The 17,515-nt window shown below is 41.7% G+C and overlaps 1 protein-coding gene across 3 annotated transcripts in view; it reads right to left on the bottom strand.

Moving 5' to 3' along the window:
• Nucleotides 1-9,582, bottom strand: part of megf11 (multiple EGF-like-domains 11) — a 52,809-nt gene extending 43,227 nt beyond the window's left edge. For all 3 annotated transcript variants that reach the window (XM_056417663.1, XM_056417665.1, XM_056417664.1), the window contains exons 1-5: nt 9,470-9,582; nt 8,009-8,121; nt 6,548-6,649; nt 6,077-6,177; nt 1,880-1,972 (exon numbers count right to left, since the gene is read on the bottom strand). In XM_056417663.1, the coding sequence (XP_056273638.1) occupies nt 1,880-1,972; nt 6,077-6,177; nt 6,548-6,649; nt 8,009-8,115 (403 nt within the window). In that variant the 5' untranslated portion in view covers nt 8,116-8,121; nt 9,470-9,582. The remainder of the gene's footprint in view (nt 1-1,879; nt 1,973-6,076; nt 6,178-6,547; nt 6,650-8,008; nt 8,122-9,469) is intronic.
• Nucleotides 9,583-17,515: the final 7,933 nt, after the last annotated feature.

Genomic DNA, 17,515 nt, shown 5'->3' with positions numbered 1-17,515 from the left:
TCTAAGACACTCCAGGAGTCTAGGCAGGTCACAGGGCAGGCCTAGTCTCAGTGGGACCTTAGCCTCAGGCAGGGAGGATGAAATGTGTTATGACAACAGCAGGTGGACACCAGCAGGTGAAAAAACTGGCGATATCTCTTTTGCCTTTGCTAGCGCTCTCAACGCAGCAGACTCTCACTACTTTTCGTCTTCTCTTTTGTGGCCACAAACAGTCAGACTCTTTATTTTCACTACCTGACCCATATACAAAACTGCTTCCTGGTGGGTGCTGCTCCAGAAACGAGGTCTAAGCCTTTGATGTAGATCCAGATCACTGGCTGAAAAGCTGTCACTTTAGCTTTAGGCCGCTCAGCATCCCACGGCCGCTCTTCATCTCCAAGCTTGGGTGTCACACTTTTTCATCACATTTACACATCATGTGACCGGCTCATCTTGCCTTCTCACCAGCTACCGAATCAGGGGATCGACTTTATGTGAACATAACTCAAACATAATAGCGGTAAAATAAACAGCAAATAAACCATGGCATTGATTGTGTTGGAGCTGAATAAATGCGAGTGTGTGCTTTTCAGCCCACCTGACCAATAATATGATGGCTGCATCCACTAACACAAAGGCTCCTGAAGCTCACATCACCTACCTGAGCTTGGTGAAAGTAAAATGTACCGCAAAAGACAAAAAAAAAACATGCTGAACCATTTACATGAAGGAAAAAAAGAGGGCAGATTTAATTTAAAAATTGGCACACATTCCTCATTTCTACAGATGAAAGCTCGTAAATGAAAAAGCCTGGAATCATGCCTGGTATGGAAATCTAAAGTTATGAATAATGCCTCTGTCTCAATCATCAAGTCTGTTTTAATAAGGTGGATTAGCCCAGCACCTGCAGGCTGAAAGGCACACACGGCTGCACTCATAACCAACCAAGAGTGGGACAATACCCTGGGGGCCCTGAACCCCACATCCTCCCTGTTTGACCCTCACCAGTCTGTAGAAGTAGAAGTGAGCAGCAGCAAACAGCTCAGACTCGTCATGTATGCTCATGAATCCACCTCCAATGGGTTGCCGCCGCAGCCAGAGCAGCTGATTTACACACAGTAGCTAATCAAGGAATGGCTCTCTTGCTAATGAAAACTCATAGATCTATACAATAACAGTACCGATATGATTTTAGCTCCCATTACTCACTCCCAAATATGCAATGGGCAATAACAGTTAAATGCTACTGGGAGCTGAAGTTAAGAATTTGGGGTCAGAAATGTTGACTAGGTCACTGACCTCCGGTATGCACAGTCACTATTTCTCTGCGGACATAAATATCACAAAAGGCGTAAATAAATTAGTTCCTCCTCTCTGGCCTCAGTGACGCGTTTCCAGCATTTAGCTGATTGCAGGATGGATATACCCGAACGCCGCCCCCCTCCATCTCCCCATCTCTCCTGGAGAGCAGCTGGGAGAGCTGGGAGGAAACCCCAGTATACAGAACAGGCCAGCACAATGGTTCGTTTCAGCTTGGCATTGATCCATCATTCCACGGAACAAGTCATAGGCACCAGTCTAATCATGATTAAGACCATAACAGAGAGCTCGGTCGACACAGGGGGGATGCAACCAACCATCCATCCGCTATATTCATCAAGCAAATCACTTCCACTTCCAGCAAATGAAAATTAATTCATTGTGACTTACCTGTTCCATTGGCTGTGTTTGCTAAGAAGAGAGGATACAAAGCTGAGCAGCTTTGAGATGGACGTACATTGAGGCAAAAACAATTGAAGGATTCATAGTAAATTCGTATGGACTAACTGGCTGTAAACGCCATTTAGAAATAAATGAGTCCAAGTGACTAAATGTGGGTTTAGGAGTCAAATGCACTCACCACTAGAGCAGTCCAGTCCACCCCATCCGGGCTCACACTGGCATGCATCAGGGGACACACAGCGACCGTGGACACACTTCTCTGTACACTGAGCTGAGACACACAGAGAGACCTTTTCTAATCAGTGTATAATTGAGTTAACACACACACACACACATATATAAACAAAGTGTAAAACATCATTAAACCACCAATAAACAGCATAATGAAAACCACCAAAATAACAGCTGAAAGAAAATGGCCCATAACATTTAACACTCAATATCTGCCTAATACCATCAGGGGACTAAACCTTAGCCACGGCACTCATATTCAACATCCATCTGCACTACTTGACACTGGGCCCAATGATTTCTTAGGAGATTGAATCCTTGGTTAACGTCTCCGTTTATCACATAGCTTTACTTTCCACAATGAGCTGTTATCAGAAGGCTGAGCCATGAAAGAACAAGCTGTAAATCCCCGCTAATTTGATCAGCCGGTGCTTTGTCATATAGTGATGCTTTAATGTAGCAGGTCCAGGCACCTCAGTGTTTACCAAGTGTGCAGTTTTCTTGATCATTCATATTGAACAACACGGCACCCGATTGATTGGGTCGGCATTAGTATTCCTCAGAGTGTGTTCACAAGAGTTGGAGGTTTGGTTCAGCTGGATAATAAAGTGACCGACATAAAGGCTTTTTTTTGCCAGTGTCAGTTTTTTGTGTGAGGTCAAGAAGGAAAATACACAAATTGGCACTTAGTATGAATACATTTGTGGCCGCCAAGGTCATCTGGTCAGCAGGGTTAAAGACACACAGGCTCTTATCTGAGGAATGAGAGTGAGGCCAAATTGTCGAGAGAGAAACCCCACCTGATGGGAATCAGCAGTCCACTAACACGGCTTGCGGAGGGATGATACACAATCCAAGGGCAGACCGTCGCCTTAACTGAACAGACCTCATTCAACAAAAGAAGTTAAGCTTATTTTGTTCTATATTTTCTGATGTTTTTATGATCAAAAGTGAGAAAAGGGCAGCAGAAAAGCGTTTTTTTTAATTTATTTTTTTATCAGGCATACGCCCTGGGGTGCTTTTGCAGTTTTGTGTGCAACACTATGGGACTCATCCTGCAGGCAAAGAGGTCAGTAGAAAGCTGGCTGCAGGCCTGAACAGTGCTACGATAGATTATCACTCAATCAGGTTTCGAGTAGGATCGACCGCCAGCCAGGAGAGAAGAGGAGGAAGAGGAGTGAATCCCAAACACCCGTGAGCCGGTGCTAATCGCAGAAATGCTCCCAAGGCAAAAATGATAAACCAGAGATTGAAAGATAATTTAGGGCAGATTTCTGAGCATCAGTACTCTGGTAGAAAACTGTCTAATTACAGTAAGCCAGCGGAAAGAAAAGGGAGAAGAGCGTGAGTATTTTATGCTGACGAAGGTGTGAGATCGACTACCTGTAATCAATGAGTCCACAGCATGCAGAATATTCAAAGAGAAGAGGAGACAAATTCAATGTCACCACGATGAGTTGATTTCATTTACTTTCAATCAGCAAATTTTGATCAGCGAGAACAGGGAAATGCAAATGTGTCACATCCTGTATTTGAAAAAAAAAAAATATGGAAATGGAGTTTTGAATATGGGAGAAAGGATAAAGCACACTCTTCTCCTGAGATCTGAACCGGTGTTCTGAAGGGATGGCATAATAAAGTAGGAAGAGGTAGGTCTTTCATTTTAATTGAAATTCATGAATCACTCTGCTTAACTCATGTCTAAGGAATCTGTTGGAAAATTGAGTCTTTCATCTAGATAAAAGGCTAATCTAACTCATTATGCAGAGGTGTTATCAGAACTGGGAACAATGGAGCTAATTGGTGATTGTCATTCAGTGTTAATAAATTCACTATTTTGACCAAACTACAATCTTTTAAATGGTCTGATTAAATAGATAGTTGTATTACCATGTGCATTCTGCCCTCTGTTTTTGGAGATTTTTGCTGCAGTCGGGGAAAAAGGATCCGCCAGTGAACGTCTGCGTTTGTGATTTTTTTTGTGGTACACTGGTGGTGAAAATGAAGTGAAATGTGGAACATCATGATGAAGCTGATGGATAAATCCATCTCAAAGATATGGCCACAGAACATATCAAACAACTCCCTCCAAAGCTTCTTCCTCATGGCTCTATCTAGCACAGAGATTATTCATTTTAAAAACAGTCTTTGAAGCATTAAAAAAACGCAACAAAGCCAAAAATGAACATGAAATCAAAAAGGCACAGAACAATTCTCATCATCGTCCCAAACCCGATTAATTCTTAGAATTACACTGCATCACTGGACAGGCAAGAGTCATGCAGAAGTCATCTGGCCTAAATGCCTTGGAGAAGGAGGGACTCATAACCCTGCAGAGCCTGTGAGCCTCTGAAGATATTATGAGCTGTTGTCATTAGCGAGTTCCCCTCATGCACAACTGTAATAATCATCCTTATTAGGAGGGAAATGAAACTTCCTCTACATAGGCTAGTTACAGACTAAGGTAATGATCAAAGGTCACAGAATGAATAAAGACCTCTAGTCCAAAACTTTTAAGCACTAGTTAACAAGAAACGTTAAACTTAATACAAAACTAAACATTGACTAGAAGAAGACAGAATGAAGTAAAACAACAAACTAAAACAAAAACATCCTTAAAGATAATGATGCTGATTAACTGTCAGAAGTACTCGTCTTGTGTGTATTTATGTGATCATTTTAGTTAATTCAAGGTCTACACATCCTAAGATTAATTTAGACGTCTCCCATTGGAGCAAAGTGTTGATGTGGTGACATGTGACAAAGAAAACAAACTAAAAACAGGCAGGAGTAAGAGGCCAACGCTGTTGAGCTATTTTGGCCTTTTAATGAAATAGTCTTCACGAAGAAAGCTACATTAAACTAACAATACACAAGGGGGGTATTTTACTTTCAGTAAACAACAAAGTGCCCTGAAATAGACGACTTGAGTTAATTTTGGGTCGATTTGCTCTCCAATGCACTCTTTTGTCACTCTGCAAAAAAGCTTGGGGAGTACAAATCTCTTAATCCTGGTCGTGAGAGTGCTGGGATTAAAAGGGGTGGAACAGTTTGCAAAGGCAGCACAAAGCAAAACTGCCCTCTCGGCCCATATCAACCCCCCACTTCACCTGAAAGGGGAGGGCAGCATTTTTTTTACTCTGCCTGACATAATATCAAAATAAAAACCTTTTGTTAATACAGTGGTGAGGGTAGATCTGAGAGTGCCGCCTCCTCAGTTTGTAGATTCACCTGGTTAACACCCTGAAAAGACTGTAAATGAACCAATAGATCCATTGTCAGTCAAATGGTTAATGAATACATTATTGATCAATCTGCGCCTCCCTCCTTAAGACCCCCAGATAATCACACCAGCTCCTATTCTTTGCTGGCCGGCTTCCCGGTGCTCTGCTGCCCTGAGGCCATGGTAGAGACAAGGACAAGCCTCGCTGTGGTCAAAGAGCGTAGCCACACGGTGTGAGCGAGTCCCTCATCTTGGAAATAATCTAGGAAAATATTAAAATGGGATTCTAAGCTTACTTAAAGGGAATAAAACATTAGCTAAGGCGAGAATATCAAAAACGTAACTCCCAGAAGCTATACTGTATGTTCGGTATTTATTTGGCCAACATACAAAAATATTCAGTTTGATGTGAGTGAATAAAAATAGAAATCAATGACCATTAATGAAGCCATAAAAACGACAGGGAAGGGTTGTTATCAGCACATTGCTTCAGTCAAATTTTCACAGCTTCTGCTCTTTTTATGTTATTGAATTCCTGGGCGGTTTTATGTCGGGTGCTATATCCACTCGGTCTGTAACCAGGACCCTGCAGGCTCGTTAATTTTTCTCATTGTTATACAACTTCAATTAAATTACTCTTACTGGAAGGGCAAAGCAGAGGGCAGTCTACTGCGTCTTCATATTAAATAATGCTCAATCACCTCAAACTGAGTAAATGTACATGGGTGGTGGCATGCTAACAGAGGAGGGAGTGTTGGCATGTTATTGGTTGTTCTTGAAAGAGGATCAGACTGGAGTGGGGGGGCGACGGCGGCCTCGCAGGGGGTAGTGGCTTTATCTGCAAGCCACCCACACTAACAATCAATCCTAATATTTACTCCTGTTCTTTAGATTTTGTATTTCTTATGAAAGGATACTCACGAACACACAAGTCTCCGCTCTCAAAGTAACGGGGGCAACACTGCGAGCGGCGCCTATACATGGTCCTCACTCCCCGCCGGTAAGCCGTCTTATAGCTGATCCTGGAGAAAACACACCGAGACAGCTACGTGATGAAAAAATACTCTTTCTGAAGGGCAGGAAACATATAGCAGGGGAAAGTATCACGTTTTAGTCGTTATTGTCAAGTTTTTAAAAGTACAAGTAGGTAAAACAGAATGAAAAAGACATTGGACTTTTGTGGAAAACACCTGCTCCATCAAAGGCGGTGACTGTGTACTCATTTACTTGGATGCCCACGAAAAGCCTTAATGGAGTAATTAAAACATTTACTTAATCCGACCTCTGAGCACTTCACTGTCAGCAACATCAACAAGGACATTTGTTGAGGCCTTCAATGACTTGGCTCTGATTTTGGGGGACAGTAGCGGGTGAGTCACTCTTCAAACGTACCTGTGCCTTGTGCATTTAAACCAGTTGAGGATGTCGGTGCATCTGGTGTAGTAAATCTGGTCAAATGGGTGCGCGTAGGATTCCTGAACAGTCACGGCATAGCTAAAAGACAAAAATGTAAAAGATGACATAAGAAGTAGAAAGAAGGTCTCTATTTCAATTCTGAGAAGGTATGACTTAAGTTGAATACGAGACAACTAGCCTTATAAGTTTTCAGATTTGGATTTTACAATAAAAATACACGATAGGCTCATCCAATACAATAACTTGTTAGACATCAAATCAGCAGATATTTATTAGTTGTTAGCAGTTCAGGAGACATTTCTCCTCTAAACTTCTCAGATACGGGTTCACTTCCTCAATAATTGTTTGAGGCCCAAAGAAGTAAAAGCATCCAATATTCCACAAACAAACAAAAAAAAAAGTGTTTTGCAGAATTTATTTTATTCTTCTTTTGCCCCGTGGTGGAGCTTGGGTCAGATTTTTGATGTCTTCCTTTGGAAGGTGCCTGACCCCTATGTTGGGAACCACTGGAAAACCTGGTTACTCAACCTCAACCAGCTACATGAGTCAAATTCTGCTGGAGGAATATATTTTTCTTCCTGCAGAACAATTACACTCCTAATGAATGTACATTTTTATGATAATACCTAGACTACCTTGACTTATGGGGTATTTTTACATTGATGTACTGGTACATCGACCAGTAAAATAATCTAAATACTTGCAGCAATTACCATGAAAATAGATTTTCATGCTTCTTCGAGATGTTTGGAGAAAGAAAAAAAAACAATAATAGCTCACAGGTCCTGTCAATGGACACAGCGCTAATGAAAGTAATACAATAACTTTGATATGCAAAGAAAGGACTTGAAAGGAGCTTTTAGGTGATTCATGTTCGTGATAAATGCAGCTGGAGGCAGACTGAGGATACTGCGGGACCTCAAAGCCATGAGCACAGCCCACTTAGGGAATTCATTTTGATGCCAACAAGGTGGAACCACGATGCCTAAGTACACTCACCTTGGTCAGGCAATAATTCAGATCATACATCTTAACAGCTTTCTTTCCTCCCCTTTGTGTCGAGGACAGAAATTATTCCTGCTTATTTCTCAGAAATGACATTGCCCAGCACAACTAATAATTATTCAGGCTCCATGGCTGTCGTGATTGATCGGGATGACAGTACACTGATCAATTTGCCTGCGTATTTCATTTGAAGCTGCAACTCCTCCCATGTATCAGAGCTTGGCGACATGAGCTGTGTGAGATCGATATACTGTTGTATAGCTGTGGGAACAGATCTGGAACTTTAGTTAAGAGCGCTTGTCGCAGGGACATTGAAAAAGTTCCAAGATGGTCAACGTCAGTATTGGAAGCATGCGCTGCCTGACCACAGAGGATTCCCTTTCAAATCTAAAATTCAATGTGTCGTGGTCGACACAGGCAGATAATGCTCACCTCTCCCAGTGGCTGCAGACATTGGGGTCGTCCGGGTTCAGGCTCCATACATTAGTGGTGAAGCCCAGAGCAAGCAGCAGTGCCGGCAGGGCAACAGATGACCCCATTCTTCACTGAGAGGGGGGAAGGGGAGGAAAGAAAGAAGGCAGCTTCCAAATTAAAATAAGAGCCGTATTGTAGTTGGAAGAGGTACATCTCCAGTCATCTATTTTAAGTCATTTTGAGTTTGAGTTAATCCAAATACATGCCTATGCTTGTTTAAGGAAAAGGTCCAATATTTGTTTAGCTTTCTGTTTAAACACAGTTTTATGAAAAAATACTGGCAAGTCGATTTAGTTATCGTTGGACAGAGTCAAGCTAATAAGTGTATTACTAAATATGACAAACCATTCCTTTAAAGTAATTTTCCAGCTAGGATGTTTTACATTCCTATGTATATGCTTAACATTTGCTGCTGTCCCTTTCTCCTTCAGTAAGACCTTCAAAAAGTGCATGTGCTCCGTTCTGTGAGCGTGTGCAGAGATGAAACATCTGTTTGACAGTGACGGAGATGCTGATTTGTTTAGACCAGACCAGCAGGTTATTTCATTAGACGTATAGCCAGAGGAAGAGGGCATATGATCAATGGGCATGCATGACAGTGATGGATTCACCACACGAGCTACTGGAGAGAAAGGATGTGCGACACTGTATGACCGACACACAACATATCTCATACTTTAGGTTAATGCCTGGATGCCAAGAGCAGCAACATTAATGTTTCTTATATATATGCCCATGCGTCTCGGGACTCTGAACTGTGTGTGCCCTCGTGGGAATAGAAAACTCACACATCGTTGAGTGATAAACAACCAACACAGGAGGAATAAATACAAGGAAACTGAGTCCTGACTCGTCTTGCTATGGCGATCACACGAGATCGTGTGTTTCCATAGCGCTGCATGTGCTTTACGGTATTATAGGGGATGTGCTCAATATTTCTGAGTGGCTGTATTCAATAACACAGACGTTCACATGTTCGGCTAAACTTCTGCATGGACAGCCGCATGTACTTCACTCACAGCTGAAAGAAAACCAAGAAGACCTCCACTTCCTCTAAGTAGCAGTTCATCTGAACAGGCAGTGGTTCAATTCATGTTAATTTACGTAACAGGATTATTAATTAACGCTTTTATATGCATCCCCTTCTCTGAAACAATCCTGCTAAATACTACTATGGGACTATGCTTGTTTGACTAGAAAGCTTTTACTCCTCCTTTAATTAGACCTCCACCCTCAGTCGTTTCACGGAGGGCCTCTGCACAAGTGGAAATACTTCCCAACTTGTCACGTTCAGCAAACCTCACAAGCCCTCAGTCACGAGCCGGCTCTGGGGGGCCGAGAGGTGAAAAAATTAGGATTCTCCTGAATACGTGGCGAGGTGGACATTACAAGCAGCCAGAGACACGTCCTTAAACTCACCTAATCCTACTGCCTGTGGTTGTCGGGTGGGTGTTTGTGGATACTGAGGGGGGCTCTGGAAGCACAAAGTGACAGAAGTGCCGCTGTGCCCGACACACAGGCTCGCTGGGAGAGGTGAGATGACAGGTTGCAGATCTGTGAGAGGAAAGAAAAATAATGAGCTTATGATGACACACAACACACATGCTTCCATCCTTGCTTGTTCTCACACGCATGCGTGCACACACACAAACTCATGAATTTCTGATGGGATCAAGAATCTCAACAGGGATATAGTTCACACAAGCTGTTCTTGAAAGGCCAATTTACTGTGCGCAGCCTCCACATCCGACCACACAGTTCTCATTCCATTACCCAGTGTCCCGCATACCTGGTATCCACAGACACACTACAATGCCCACTGGGATAAAAGCCTACATTAACTCAAGACGGCCTCATACAATGAACTATGCTCACACTTCAACACTACAAGAGGCTTGTCCACGATGCGAGAAGATGGCGTTTTGTGTGCTCATTAACGAAGCCTACACAAGGGTCATTGCCATTATGCATGAACAGAACATTGATGTGTTTATCATCTCTCACTGCAGGGAGCTTAATGAAGCCTCCGGAAGGTCAGAGGGCGAGTTTGCGATTCTTCTGCCCTTCATTTGCTGTGAATTCTGAATTAAGATGTAAACATAAGCATGACAACATAATATGGCTGTTTATGTTCTTGGCTTAATGAATAATTCTACATATTTATTCTGTAAACTGGCGCATCAGGGTGGACATAGAGACAGAAGACTGAATTAGAACTGAATTTAAATGATCCGGTCTACAGAAGCACCATCATACAGCGGGATAATAAATACACTAAACTATTACTATATAGAGCATAAACATACATCAATTAAATAACATTAGCATACTCATAGCAGATTTGATGAAAAGGCTTTCATTTAGCAAAATCCATCGTAAGCGTTAGGTCTTTTGCTTCTGCTCAATTGTGGTAAAATAGTTGGGGAAAAAAAAGATGTAAGCAGGAACCTCTAGTTGTGACAAGTGATGCCAATGTGGACGTGTCTTAAAATGTGCATTCTCTCTGATGCCCAACACCAGACCTCTCCTCTGGTTTCAAAAAGATCTACACTTACAGTATATGGAAGTCTGGAACCCTATTTCTCACTTGATTTATTACCTCAGTAAACATGAGTTAATAGTCTGAATCGTTAGTTTCAAGTCTTCTTCAATACAGCATGATGTTCATTTAGTATAAGTATACTTTATTTGTGTATGCCGTATACAGCGTCTCTACGTAACCCATTCACATTCTTAATATAGTAACGTCTGTTCAGTGTTACAAAAAGACAATCCAAGATGGCTACAGAGAAATGTCCTTAGTCTAGGCTTCAAAACTGCAGTCCACAAATCGAGGGGGACATCACGATGACGACGTCCACATCCTCTATACAGTTAATGGATTTGAGTTGGAAATGTGCGAGAAAAGGACTCATCAGTTCTCTGAGATTAAAGTCACAAATGTGGAACCTTGACAAAAAAAAAGTTTCCTCTTAAATTGGTGACTAATCTCAGAGAACTCTTGAATTTCTGCAATGGCCACCAACCCCTTGATTTGTCTATGTTATGATGCATTTTTTGTTTCTAGTGAACAGTATTTATTTAGCGGGAATCATTTATTTCTCGATCCCCCCAATAATCTGCAAGCATTATGCACATTTGCTGTTGAATGTCATCGAAAAAAAGACTGCAATTGCACACGCTGATATGAAATAAAAATCTCCTGTCCACGTTGTCAATATTGTTATTGGAATTATTTGGAGATACTTTGCCAAATCTTACCCTGTTAGATCTGATCACAGTTTACTTCCACTGAGTTATTAGTGTGCAGCACAGCATACGTCAGTAGAAGAAGAAAAAAGCTTAATGTCAAGGACACGGAGTCCCTGATGTTAAGTCATACTCAAACAGATCCCTGACATGTCCTTTAACATTTAAGTGTTTAAGAAAAGACAAAATGTAACACTCTTTCAGCAATGGTACACTGGGTCAAAGTTAACTTTTCTAGACACTCAAAGATGCTTTACATAAGGCATAGACAAACAGAGCAACACTAAATAAAAAGACAAGGGCAAACAAAAACAAACAAACGGAGGAGAAGAAAAAGATGAAGAAGCTATGCGGAAAGAGTCGTGTAGTGTAGGTGTGGATAGCACAACTGCACAAGTCTGATCAATATGACACTTATCACTTGATTTCCACAAACTATGCCTCCTACCCCACCTCCGTAATTATTGGATACATTGCTCTGTTGCCTCCATAGAGTTAAAGAACTGAAAAAATATATATATTATTATGAAAGTCAGATTTTACTACAATTGGGCAGAAGCAAAACAACAGTTTACTCTGGATTATGCTGAGTAAAAGGCTTTTTATGATTTTGTAAAAAATATCCTGTATTTCTCTTCCCTGCATCTGTCGACATCCACGAAATTTGACATAAAAATGTGTTCACCAACCAAAACATTCTCCAGAGACCTTATTTGCCGCTCATGGATTTATCTCCAGTTCCTCACCACTTTACTGAGACTATGAAACCATCTCAATCGCTAAGCTGCTGCATCTGATCCCGCTGACAAATAGCGACTGTCGAGTACAAGAGGCAGGGTATCGTGTTACCGTGTATGTTGGCTGGAAGTGTATGTGAGAGTAAGGATTGTTTAATCTCGACACGGACATCCCCGGTTAACATCGGACACCAGCCTGCTGAAAGACTGTCATCGATGAGCCAGTCACCTATATCCCCACCACTGCCCATCAGCAGAGACATCTGCATGATTAAAGCCATGCGGCCCCAGTGTGTGACTTATTAAAGTGCAATGCAATTAACCACCCCGTCCCCTGGCTGACCAGCACCTGCACTCTTCCATGAATGATGCTCAGCAGGCATGACTGACTCACTCAAGAGAGAAGCTCACCTCCCATCTATAGATCCCAGCTGCTTCTCAGCCTCGTCTTGGTCATGTGCTCATTTATCACAATGCTCATTTTCATCTTGCGTGTGTTAATGTACATCTACATAATGGAAACCAGTCAACGGAAACATTGCTTGGTATTGCAATCTTGTCTGAAGCAACAGAGAGAATTGCTGATCAGGTGTGGGCTTCTGTGTCTTTGCACAATCAGCCTATTATCCCTCCTCGAGATTCAAACGGGGAGCTCATATACAATTTTTATGAGACTTTTCCACTCCACTCTGTTTTATAATCACTGCTGAAGGATTCCCAGAGCAACCTAATTTGGAGTGATCTAAAGGTTACAGGTGTAACCGCACAGCACAGAGTGCCAATGAGATAAGCCCGAATGCCGGCCATCGCTGTCTGCTGCTGGGGGCTGCGAGTCATTACGAGTCAGGCCTCATTAGAGAGGCCATGGCGTGGCACATCATAGACACCGCTTCCCCCGGCTTCAGCCACACACCTCAGTGTCTGATGTGTTGGAGGCCAGGAGGACAATGATATGTCGGGGGTGGGGGGGACAAGTGGAGATACAAGTTAGTACAAAACCCAAACATGCTGCTATCGATCACAAAAACAACAATTAAGAGCTCCTTGGATTATGTTTTAGTAATGTTTCAACTGTGCAGTGATGCGGAAGTAATCAAATACATTTACACATGCACTGTACTTCAGTATAAGTTAGATGTCCTGGTACTTTACTTGCTAGTTTTTCCAAATGTATAATAATCATAATGATAATATTATAATAATCTGCATTGTCCACAAATGTGGAAATGTGCCATCGGCTTTACAGATGGGTTAATTTAAGACACATATTAAATCATAATTCATACAATAAATAGCACAGTATAGAGAACAATAACGGACATGGTCCCTGTGTGATTGTTGTTTTACGAAGTTACAGCATTTGGTATGAACAATGTTCTTGGTTTCTGATCTAGAACGTCTTTCAGAGGGCCATTTCATGAATTCAAAAAGGGCATGAACAGGATCAGACACAGTTTGTCTGGCTTTTGGTTTCACCTGCGTCTTATAAAACACAAGACCCAGTGGATTTGTTGTTCTCTTCCCCAATAATTATGACTAGCCATATTTGTAATTGTCAGATTTTGTTCTCCGACCCCATGTGCCAGAATCATGAACACATACTAAAAGTTAAAACACTTTCACAACAAGACTTCTGGAAACATCTCTAAAATGTTATGGTTAAACTTTAAATGCAATCAAAAAAGGTTCTTAAATAAGGAAAACTCCTGTTTCAACAGCCTAATCATGAATTCAACAGGTAGAAAGTAAAGACAGGCATGTGGTGGCTCACAATAACCAGCTCTAGTCAGTGTTTACATTAACAAAAGGGCACATATACTTACTCTCAGCTGTATTTTAGAGGAAAGTTATCAAATATGTTTCACTCCAGTGCATTTAACTGACAGTTATACTTTACAGATCAAGATTGAAAAAAATGTAAATCGCATCTCACAAATCACACCTTTACAATATTAAAGTATAGCTTCAAGCATTAATCTCAATACTCAAACAATATAATATCCAATGACAGAATGGGACCATTCTACATCACGGATACTTTAACTTGTATTACATCTTGCTGATAATATTTGTACTTGGGTACACTTTTGAATGAAGGCGTTTTACTTGAAACATTTTAGTATTTTTCCATTTTGCCAAGAAAGGATCTCAACACTTCTTCCACCACAGACACAAACTTCCCTTAAAAGTCACTCTGTGCTTTAGAGGAATGAGGAATCTAGTTAAGGACTTATCTTGATTTCTTGTTTTACTCCTCTCTACACACTTCACTTTATGGAGATAACGCATGCATTGGCATAAAGCGTATTAAAGTCATGAAGCACAAGAGGGTGTTTGTCGTTGCATTTCTGGGAATTTCTGTAACGCTGACAGCATGAAGTGCAGCCAAGGCAGCCATGTCTTGTACCGGATCTCAGTAAAAATGCACTCCTGGCTGCTTTACATTTTATTACACCTGAATGATTTGAATGCCAGCTTGATCCAGCTCAGGATCAACTTTACAATCTCAAACCGGACACTGTGTGACTGTAATACTGCTTAGTTACAGTTATGGACATAGGACATAGTGAGTTATCATTATTTCAATAACACAGGACTGGAACGGTCCGTCCTGCTTTAGCTCTGGGGTTTTAAATATGATTTTCCAAGCAGATGGTGAAGATGGACAGAAGACAAACGAGCAATATTCATATTAATAGCATGGACGACATTCATACGTATGTTCAGTTTCCCAGGATTGCCGACGTCCCCGGCCAGCATCGTACTTCACTTTCTACTGTGACTGAGTATAACTTGAATTCAAGAAGAGAACATAACTTCTTTTTTTCCCTATTTGAATACTTAATCCTGAGTATTGCAGTTGTCCACGACAAATTATAACTGATCGTTTGTACATTTACACAATCAGAAAAACAGCCATATTTTTTTTTTTTAATGGGACAGTTTATAAATACAAACATTTGAATTCAACAAGCTATTAGGTTATTGAATAAATTATGGTATGGAAATACATTATTCAGTGGAGTTATATTCTGCTGTGTGCAATCTTGCCAAAACTGAGATTGAAGTTGTTGTTTTTCAGTCACTCTCCAACCATTAATGATCATGTAACCATTCGCCACTCAGCTGGTAAAGCAGTGGGAGTCATCAGCAATGTAAAAAAATCCTGAGAGAAAGTTTCAAACTGGTATCTCTTCCGCTTAGCCGTCAACCAAACAGCAAAAGCACAACTTTTATGACTGTGATTCTACTTAGAGGTTGAGGCACCTGGGAAAATGCTGTGCGTCGTTTAACAGGAGCTTAATTCTGGCCACATGGTTTATTCATGTGGCGACCGCCGATATCACGACTCTCATAAATCACGCAGTGCGGCATGCTGGACGTCCACGCGCTCGGGCAGGGCTCACTAATCTCAACACCATCTTTCATCTGAATAACCTTGCCTTACCGCAGGGCAGGCCGACACCAGGCCTGGCCCATTGGAGGGGGGCTCTCCTCGTACTTTTATTTCTTTCACTCCGGGCGCAAAGACTCTCTGCAGCCCGTCAGAGCAGAAAAACGCTGTCCTGTGTGCTCCCAGGCAGCCGTCTGCCCACTCTCAACCACAGGCAATAATGAGAAAGTGCCTCCTAGACATCAGAGGAACTAATCTAGTCTTGCGTTAGCTTTATGAATTTAGATTCAGACACTTGGGAGGGGAGCAGCGGAGCCGGTCGAGCCATCTGTTCAGAAGTGGTTCAAAGACACAGCAGACTATTTGAAACTGATGTGAGTAAACATGATCATCAAATATAGATAATAGAATAGAGTGTATCGCAAATTTTCCCCCGATTTGTTTGAGAGTTTTTTAAAGTTTTTTTTTAGTTTTACGGTCACATTATCTTAAGAAATGTGTAATTAATTGGATTTGGGTCCTTGTCTACATAACAGGCACATACCATCTACAGTTATAAACATGTCACCAATTACCAGCTTTAGGCCGACATGTTCTGAAAGAAAACTAATTAGTGAAACAACAGTCCTTGATGAATCAAAACAACAATGTGCCCGATGTCAGATTGCTCCGCATGCTGCGTTGAATAGTCACTATGTTTCACCCCATGCCTCTAATAACAAACCCCAGGCACCACAGTGACAGCCAAATGTCTTGCAATGCCCTCTGTGCTACGTCTGTCCTCTCTCCACGGCCTGGCTCCGGCATCCTGCTGCCACCGGGAGGAAGCACCAGTCCGACTCTTCCTCGCACCAGTGAAGCTCTCCTTCCTCGCACATGCAGACAATTAGCCTCCCTGTGACTGACTGCGAATAATGACAGCTGCTGGAGAACAGTTGGACATCTCAGGACAAATTACCGTGCGATTAGCCCGTTGAACCGTCTGCTCTCTTCCCACCAGGAGAACAAAACTGAACTATTACTTCGGCGCTCCGGTCAGGGAAGCACAACGACAAAAGTATGGACAGGAAGTAGCCAAACAGTTATAGCTGTAGTCTATAAAGTTACATCTTCTCCAGAGAGCGGGACACACTCAGCAGAGGAATGGTGTGGACAGTCAAAATAAATGTGGGGGAAAAAAAGGTGTAGGGAAGTAGAGGGACGCGAGCAGCTCGCTATGAAATGCTGAAACAACAGCACGGCTGCCATGGCAATTTTACACACCAATAGTTTTCCCACCTCAGCCACCAACCCCTTCAAACTCTGAACCTTGAGTCTTCTTGATGTCTTCATTTATTTTGTGTCAGTGTCCAAGATGTGAGAAGCCAAGCAGTGAGAGAGTCGTCCCAAATGTCGCAGGGTAAGCGGTGTGTGAAGCAAGTGGGCGGAGCGGGAAAGAGAAAAGCCACTGCGCCTGGATGCACCTTGCTTTCTGTGCAGAGCATCCTCTGAGATCGACCAGGAGGGTGGATTTAAACTGTACTTCACATTAGTCTCACAGAAAGGGAAACGAAACACATTTGTGTGTGTGTACTAATCACTGTGTGCTGCAGTGATGTAAGAAACATGCAGATACTTAAAGAAAAAATACATCAATCTAAAAATACCCCCTGACAAGTAGATGAGATTAGATATTCCTTTATTAGTCCTACGGTGGGGACATTGCAGGATCACAGCAGCGGGTGCACGTTAGAGCAGTAGTAAAAGATCAAAATAAGATACAAAAAACAATATTAAATATACAGAGGAATACAAAATATATATACAAGGTAGTGATTAAAGTGAAATGTAAGCAGGTTAAATTTAAACATTTAAAAAAAGTTAATGCTCCTGCAAATAAAATCTTACTTTAGTAAATGTACAGAAGAAAATGTACTAAAGTAAAGTATACAGTAAAAAGGCCTCCGAGACTGATATATTATTATTATACATGAAATTAGTTGGGAATTGTTGTGAAATACTGAAATAATTTAGTTTATCTTAGGTGGAACTGTCAACAACTCAGACATCTGAGACATGAAGAGGATTCAAACCTAGGCAGATATT

The sequence above is a fragment of the Pseudoliparis swirei genome, chromosome 6, assembly GCF_029220125.1.
Source record: "Pseudoliparis swirei isolate HS2019 ecotype Mariana Trench chromosome 6, NWPU_hadal_v1, whole genome shotgun sequence".
Taxonomy (NCBI): domain Eukaryota; kingdom Metazoa; phylum Chordata; class Actinopteri; order Perciformes; family Liparidae; genus Pseudoliparis; species Pseudoliparis swirei.
The sequence above is the reverse complement of the archived record's forward strand: the minus strand, read 5'-3'. Positions and strand labels throughout refer to the sequence as shown.